Source organism: Echinops telfairi, unplaced genomic scaffold, assembly GCF_000313985.2.
Source record: "Echinops telfairi isolate 266 unplaced genomic scaffold, ASM31398v2 ScPeMD7_3533;HRSCAF=4204_1, whole genome shotgun sequence".
Classification (NCBI taxonomy): Eukaryota; Metazoa; Chordata; class Mammalia; order Afrosoricida; family Tenrecidae; genus Echinops; species Echinops telfairi.
The window spans coordinates 31959315-31968100 of NW_022107432.1; the positions used below are offsets into that span (position 1 = coordinate 31959315).

General features: G+C 45.3%; 1 protein-coding gene across 1 annotated transcript in view; it reads left to right on the forward strand.

The window, feature by feature from the left end:
- Positions 1-8786, forward strand: part of FKBP5 (FKBP prolyl isomerase 5) — a 65939-nt gene that overhangs the window by 35462 nt on the left and 21691 nt on the right. The window contains exon 5 of the mRNA XM_004710725.2: positions 7325-7481. Coding sequence (XP_004710782.1) covers positions 7325-7481 — 157 coding nt within the window. The remainder of the gene's footprint in view (positions 1-7324; positions 7482-8786) is intronic.

Consider the following 8786-nt stretch of genomic DNA (forward strand, 5'->3'; position numbering starts at 1 on the left):
GAGCCAGTCAGGGGTTGATGTAGTAACAATGAAAAACAGATTGTAGTCTTTACGGAAGCGGGTCACCAGGTCTTTTCTCCTGCGGATCATGGGAACCTAAAGTGCCTTTGAATTTTTAAAATAAATTTCTCCAAACAACACTACATGAAATACGTGCTGCCATTCACTTGATTGAGATGCATAGGGGACAGATTTGGGGGAAGCGGAACAAAGTGAAAGGGAGTAGATAGGCTACTCTGTTCCAGAAGTAGCGCCTTTTCCGTGCATGAGTGGGTGGGTGGGGGGCAACCTTCCTGTGCTCTTCCTCCTACTTGGTATAATAGGTGCGGATCAAATATTTGTGGAGGCTTAGCCCAGGAACCCCCACCCCCAGCCAGGCAGTACATTCTTTTGAGAAAAGGTCTGCCAGGAGAAGACAACCCACTGCTTAGGACACTTTTGCCATCCAACACCCCTCATGTGGCCAGTTTCCATCCTGCCTGTCTGGGCATCTGCGCTCCGAAAGATAGTCCAGGATATCGCAGCACATAAAGAAACAACAGATTAGGTGGAGAGCAAATGTTTTGAGAATGATGAGGGCAATGCAGGTACAAAGGTGCTTTCTACAATTGATGTATGGATGGATTGTGATAAGAGTTGTATGATCCCCGAATAAAATGATTAAAAATAAATAAATAAAAAGAAAAAGCAAGCAACAACAACAGAGAGGAAAGGCGAAAGAAACACTAGCTCACCAAAAGTGATACCAGTGTTTGAACTGGGGAGATTTTCATGCATGCCCGTGGTGAGAGCTGCTTAAGCCGGGAGGGTGGATTTGTTTGTGTTTCACAGGTTTTTGAAGTAATTACGAATGTCCTGACAATTAAGTTTAGGAAATGAGAGTAAATTCTTTAGGCCATTTTATTATATGCTCTCCACATAAGAATTTAGCCCCTTTCTTTTTTTGTTGATGTTTTATGAAGATTTATTTGTGTTAGTTATGTTAAAATCTTATTCCATGGGTATCCATCCAGCTAGCTTTCAGCAGGAACTGGCATGGTTGATTACAAATCCTTTAGTTCTCCAAATATGAAGTCTTAGATCCTATCCTTTTTTTGAGAACTCATTTCCATCTTATAGCCCCTTTCTACTAAGAAATTATCTTTTTTTTTTTTTTTAAGGAGAATATCTTTTGGGTCTCCAGGTGGAGTAAACTCTTGGTGAAGAACAGTCTCCTTTATTACTCAGAACCTAGCCAATGGTTTACTTATTTTAGGATAGCATGTGAAAAAGAAAGCCATGCAAGTTCCAAATCAGAAAAGAATTTTGATAGCCTCCGGGAGTTTATTAAAATAGGAGAACGACTAGATTCAAAAAGGAAAATTTATACAAATTGGTGAAAATTGCTGCCCTTTTCCTTAATGCCCTGTGTTCAGGTTAGTCATTGAATAAATATTTAGTTTCGGTCCCTGCACTGTGTCCTGGGCACCGTGAAGTCTGAGAGCAATAGAAGACATTGCCTCTGCCCACTCGCAGTTCTGTTCCTAGTTGGATCGCTCTGTGTGTGTTTCACACAGTTCCAAAACATTTTAAATCCGGTATAGTTTACCACTAATTGCAGGAAAAGAATCAAAACAACATCCGTTAAGTTTGCCTCTGTACCTACACTTGTGATAGTGTTTTCCCTCATGAACACCCTGTCTGCTAAATACATGAATGTCAGATACCGGGCCCAAACCCTCCAGTGAGGCGTCTTTAGCTCTCACACCAATGATGACTTTGCTCGCATTCTGATGTCTATTTTAGAAGGAAGAGCTTGAACTTCAGATGATATGAATTACCTGGCGGCGGCGTGAGTGGTTCAGCTTAGGGAACCAAGTGTCATGTCAGTGGTTTGCAACCTCTAGCGGCTCCGCAGAAGGGTGGGGCCAAACTCCCATCCTTTGTCCCGGAATCCCACAGAGGCAGTTCTGCCCCGCCCGCTAGGGTCACCACGAGTCAGAATCAAGTTTGCCCAAGACCGTGTCATCTTAGTGGCAGAATGAGACTGCAATCCAGGCGTGACTGCCCGAGTCCATACCCTCACTGGTGTGAAAAAGAGCGAGGTTTGTGTTAGGGTAGGATTCATTGAATGTATGTATTTATAGAAGGTGTTCTTCCTGTTTAGACTAAACAACGCCAGCCTGTTGCAGAAGTGTTAACTCTGTTTAAGAAGCCAGGTCCCCAGGGTGCCAGAATGGTGTGGAATGGGCACAGCGGAAGGAAGCAGGGCGGCCACTTGTGATGGGGGAGGCTGGACCACCTTGCCTGATGGGAACAATTCGTCTTCTGCCTTGTGATTTCAACCTCGGCTGCCTTTCGCATGCCGTCTCAGCTTCCTCCTGGGGCGCCTCTCCGGCTTGTCGAGTCCTGCTGTCCCCCAGAGGAGGCCGGAGGTGCAGGCAGGAGAAACTCTTCCCTGAGGGATTGGGCAGCAGAGAAAACCCTCGCCCAGTGGGAGCAACCTGTCGCAACGTGTGGCTATCGGGTCAGGGGCTCGCCTGCTGGTGAAGCCCTTACGCCATTCCCATTCAAATCCCCATGGCCCAGTGATTGTTCTGGGAATGAGTGCAAATCGATCAGACACCAACTCCTATCATTAGAAGAGGGTAAAGCGGACGCCAGAGCGAACGCCTTTAGCGTTGTTTGTTTTGAAAGTTAGGGAGCCTCTCCTTCAGTTTGGCTTCCTAAAACACACACTGGGGTGGGGGTGGGGATTAGGGGGGAGTTCTTGCGTTGCAGTTTTTGTGACTGCTGTGCGTTCCCTTTTCCTTTCCCCCGTTTTAATCTGAGTACAAATTGCTGTCAGCACATCGAGTTCATGTGCCAGCCACATGGGGAACAGGCTGTTCTGAGCTTTCAAAACAAGATTGCTCCAGGGCAGGCGGAGAACAATAAGTCAGAGCCCGCTCTGCCGGCGGCAGCCGGGGCTCACTTGATGTGGTTATACCAGGATTGCGCAGCCAAGCTGGGATCATTGGGTCTGGTTTGACTTGGGGGTGGGGCTGGGGGTCGGGGGACACCCCTCCCTCCGAACTTCACCACGAGCCCCCACAGTTTAAGTTACATAGACTTTCAAAAGAGAGCATGCTGTGTCTTTTTTCCCCCCAACGTGTTTATTTCTTTGCTGAAAAAGCCCCAAGTAGAAGCATCCTGTATGTACTTCGAGTCTGTGAGAGCGCGTCATAGATCATTTATTTCCCGCAAATTATACTGCTTGGGATTAGCCGCGGACCTCCTGAGCCCTAGAGGCTGGGCTCCCAGTGAGTCATCAGTTACTATTAAATATTTATTAAGCGAGTATTTGCACTGAAAGATTGTAAGGTCAAAAAAAAGAAGACGATGGAAGGTCAAAAGCAACCGGAGGTCTCCCACAGCCACGGTGGCCTAGGGGAGCGCTCCTTGGGAAAGTATAAAAAAGGAAAATCTGAATCTGTGGGAGGCGCGCAGGGCTGCCTTGGTCCTAAGAGCGAGAGGGAGGGCCCTCCTGTGGCCACCGCGGGTATCTGTCGAGCCAGGCTGGTGTCGGTGAGAACTTAGCACACCCCAGTGCTTTGCTTTCTGAAACTGGTTGGCAAAGCAGTAGCTTCTGCTACTTACAGCTATTGCGAAGCTGGATTCATCCCAAGCTGCAGGACCCCTCTTGCTTCGACCTTCCAGCTAACGCCAGTATGGAAAGGAGATTTATAAAGGACTGTGCCTTAGGAGGGTTTGTTCAGATCTAGTTTAGAAGAGTTATATTTATGGGGGTGGGAGAAAGGAATTAGCCCATCTACCAGGTAGCAAGTATTTTATAAGAGCTGTTACAAAATTTTACTTTTTTAATAGGTAACCTCACACACTGCCTCTATCATTTACTGGCCCTCTGAGAGAAATCAGCCGCAGTGAATGTGTTGTTTTGCTGTCTTACTTTTGCTTGTATATAATTTGGGAATTATTTTTTTTGCTTCGGTTGTTTTTAATTTGCATGTTTGTTAGGGGCCAATCCTTTTTTTAAATCTGATGAGTTATCACATCCAAAGAACACCTCTGACATTATTTAGATATAAATTTACTATCAGGTATGTGCATCGAGCTGAGAGCCAGCCTAGGAAACCAACCCACACGCAGGAATATCCTTTTCATAGTCTCTGGATTTCCTGTTTTGAAACCGTGCTCAAGTTGATCAACCAAAAGCCACAGCCAATGTACTGATAGCTTCCTCCCCGACTAAATGTCCTCTCCTCTGGGAGAAAGATGATACTTTGAACACTAAGCCTCAGCCAAGGAGCCCCGTTAACTCGTTGTGGGGTGTGAGGGTAGGAGATCGCCTCACTTGAAAAATTTCACATCCCGTGGTTGGAAATTCAAACCCTTTCTCATGAAAAGTGTCCTCTGTTCATCTGGATTAAATTTCTGGGGCAGATTCTAAACTATTTAGGAACTCAAACTCTTAAGACAGCCCCATCCCTTTAGAAACATCAGCCTTTACTCTAGTAAAAATATTTTAAGACTTTGACTCCCTGGAGGACCTCACTAGCACGCATGGATGTGAAAATAATAAAGTTGAATTTATTTTAAAAAGACTTTCCAACCCAGAAGAACTTATAATGATGACAAGTTGTATCTAGAGAACATTCTGAAAGTGCGTGCAACAGAACGAGTCATCTGTGCTTATGAGCATGGGACATAGAACAAAATGCTTCGGGATCAGCTTCGCCCACACAGCCAGCCTCAGTCTGGATTTTCTTTGGAGGGGCTGACTCCAGAATCAGGCTTCCTCTAGTTTGGCCCAAGCTCCTTAGGCCCATCCTGTGTCAGTGATGGACACCAATTGAGGTAGATACTTTATTGTGCCAACCTGGCCGATAAACACATGTGGGGATAATTGAAGGGCAGAGGGATGCATGGCTCAGTGAGCCTCGCCTTTCTAGTTCTCGGGTCTCTTGCTTTCTGATGGTCGGACCAGGGTGCAGCTGCCTTACCCAGTTCCTGCTTCAGCTGGCAAAGCTCACTTCCTGCAAGACATCCCCAAGGAGAAGCCACATGGACCTACCCTGATGCAGCCCTGGGTGCTGGAGCAGCCGTGTGGAGACCCCTGCCAGTGCTGAGATGCTTCCACGCTCACTGATTCGGCTTTCCTCCTGCAGTTGCCATCATTGTGTGTGTTTTGTGAGGTGGGGGATTTTGTGGATTGGTGTTGGACATATGGGCTAATGTTGGACTTGTGGGCTTGGGCAGCACTGGGTTGGGATGTTTTCTTGATGTGCACTTACCCTTTATGTAAAACTCTCTCTTATACATACGAGTTTCTGTGGATTTGTTTCTCTAACGCGTACCCAGACTAACACATTAATCAAGAGAGGATGTTAAATCCTAGTGAATTACAGAAGGGTAAAAAAACCCTCAAACTCACTGCCATCAAGTCAATTCCAACTCATAGCGAGCCTATAGGACAGAGTAGAACTGCCCTGTGGGCTTCCGAGGCTGTAACTCTTAAAGGAATAGAAAGTCGCATCTTAGTCTGGAGGATCAGCTCGTGGTTTCAAACTGCTGACCTTATGGTAAGTAGCCCAATGTGTAACCCCACTATGCCACCAGGGCCCCTTAAGAAGGGTAGAGAGCTTTAAAGCATAGATGTTCAGGTGATATTTTGGTACCTAGTGTCTACACTATTGTTTACTCTTCAGAGTTTATCTCATTTCCCAAGCCTGAGCTAAAGATAATTTGGTTAAATGATTAACTTCAAGAATTAGCCTTTGAAGCTGTGTTCTGGGCAGTATTGAGAGCTATGTTACTGGGTGGTAAAATCATAGAATTTTAGAGCCTCAAGGGAATTAGAGATCACGTAGTTCAAAAGTAGAGTAAGTTGGAATTGAATTTGTATTTGGACAACAGTAATTATTTTATTGGTCAGGGTGGAGCAAGTGACTTTTAGTTTTGTTAAAGCAAGTTATTGATTTAAAGCAGACCAACCCATTTTAGAAAAGAGGCATTTTAGTGAATCAGACCATTATATGGTGTGAGGGGGGTACCACCCCAAACCGGAATTTTTTTTCAAAGCTATGTATTTAATTTTTTTTTAACAAAGCAACCTCTTCACCTGCAAAGTACTCTCCATTTGTCAAATCTGCGATTCCATTCCTTTTTTTTTTTTTTTAATTCCATTCTTGGAAACACATTTTTCAAACTCATCTGTTTGGATGGCTGACAGCACCTCCCTCATTTTTTTCTTCACCTCTTCTGTGTCATCAAATTGCTATCCTTTCATGTCCGTCTTCATTTGCAGAAGCAAAAAACAGTCACATGGAGCGAGGTCAGGTTAGTCAGGTGTGTGGGGCAAAAGAGGCATGCTGTTTTTTGCCCAAAACTGGTACACTGAGAGAGGTGTGAGGAGGCACATTGTCATGGTGGCAAAACCACAAATCAGGCTTTTTTGTTACATACAGTTACACAATCTTTTCAGAACCTCTAAATAGAAAGCTTGATTCAGAGTCTGACCTGGTGGAATGAACTCCAAATACTTTATAAGTCAACACCTTTGTCCAGAAAGAAGTTTGTCATCAGTCGACATTTCATCATTTTGGAAATGAGAAATTACTCGTACACTTGAGTTTTCCCCGTAGTGCTGTCCTAGTAAGCTGTGCTCACCAGCACAACAGTTTCTGCTGCACTTTTTCAGAACAGGAAACAAAATTTCACAGCCACACACTGTTCTCTTAAATCAGCCATCAGACACACACACACACACACACACACACACACACACCAAAAAACAAAATCTGAGGCTCAAGCAAAAAACGGCTTTTACAAAAAAATTCACTGTGACCAGAAAGAACCTTCCCAGGTGACGCCACTGGGTGCACTAACTCAGAGTGAGTTGCTTGATGCGTGCACAGCAGGAAAAATGCGTACTACGAAAGCTCCACTCCACCCAGCACAATTCCTGTTTGTTTTTTTTTGGGGGGGGACCCCTAATTTCAATATAGGAATAAAGGCCTTTCATTTGTGAAAGATAACTTAGTGTGTGGATGTTGTGATAGTGTATCAGTCACCCATTTTCTCACTCTGTCAAAGACCCTAAGGAAAAGGAATACAGTGTATTTAGTAGTAACAGTATTTGGACACTTTCAGAGAATTGTTGATCATAGAACAAGAATCTAAGTGACCGAGAAAAAAAATGATCTTTGTACATTTTAAAAATTTTGTCTTGAAGTAAAACAAAAACCTCTTCCCTGATATGAAATTTCTCTGGGATGAGTCGAGTAAATTTGATGGGAATAGGCCCTGAGCTGCTTTGCCGATTGTCCTGTCTTCTGTCCTACAGTACACCTGGTGGGCCACTGTGGTGGGCAGTTGTTTGACAGCCGGGATGTGATCTTCATTGTTGGCGAAGGAGAAGACCACGACATTCCAATTGGAATTGACAAAGCCCTGGAGAAAATGCAGCGGGAAGAGCAATGCCTTTTGTATCTCGGACCACGGTGAGCAGCGCCTGGCTCGGTGCACAGTGGAGTGGTCCACAGAGCTCACCTGTCCAGCATTCATTATTTTCAGCGCAGTTAATGCTCAGGGTAGAAACAGTGACTTAGACTGGGCCACCATTGGTCGTCGAGTGAATCAGTAGACCTTACAGTCACAAAGCTTTCCATTTGCGGGCCAGTTTGCCGGTTTGATGTGTCCCGAGAGTCGCACTGCTCGCCAGTTTGCTTTCGTTTGTCTTGCTTTCCAAATCCCTCTTGCCAAGACAGGCCCACGGGCCGTCTCCCGTGCTTCTCCCACCCTCCACAGCAAGACGTGTGGGAGTTGAGAATAGAAGAGGCACTTGGGTTATTTACTGCCGCTTGAATTTGTGCCATCTGGAGCCCTGGTGGCACTGTGGACCAGGCACTGGGTGCTAACTGCAAGGTTGTCAGTTCAAACCCAGCAGGAGCTCTGGGGGAGAAAGAGGAGGCAGGCTGCCCCCATAATGCTTTCTCATTCCAGAAACCCTCTATAGAATCATTATAAGTAGGAATTGATGGCGGTGGATTAAAAAAAAAAATCTTTTAAAGAGACCTTAAAAGAAGTGTATTTTTCTTCAGTCTAAGGATTGCCAAAATGACTCATTTGTGCCTAAATTGGTCTCATCAAAAGGATATCCATTAGCATTTGCACGCTTGGAACTATTAGGGCCCTTACAGCCTTTCTTATGAAAACATGTTTGGGTATTATTTTTAGATCTAAAATTATACCGTGAGTCCAACCCTGCTATGTTGAGAAATGGACCCTTGAGGACAGGGTCCTTTTTGGGTGTTTTGGTTTATCTGGTGGCTCCTCCTGGGGGCTCTGGGATGGAGTGCAGTCAGGATTGTGGGAGACTCAAGGGCCTGTGCTTGCCCTCCATAAGGCTGTGCCTTCTGTACAGCCTATAGCCATTGTGTGGACTTTGTAGTCCTCCAGTAACCATACTTCTCAAGTGATGCTTTAGGTATCAGGAGTCCTGGTGGTTTAGGAGATTGCGTCTTGGGCGACCAACTGCAAGGTCAGCAGTTCAAATCCACCAGCCACTTTGCAGGAGAAAGATGAGCCGCTTTGCACCCATAAAGAGTCACAGCTGGCCCTGTAAGTGCCCCCAGTCAGAATTGGCTGGAGAGCCGTGAGCCTGGTTTTGAGTGGTTTATCCTTTAGCTCTGCTGCTCCCTTCTTTGAAGTTTATCTAAAATGCTCTGCCTTAAACTCTCTGAAGTCTTCACTGGGCCACCTTTTGGATGAGGGGATTTCAATAAGCCTGTAGGAAAATTCATTAC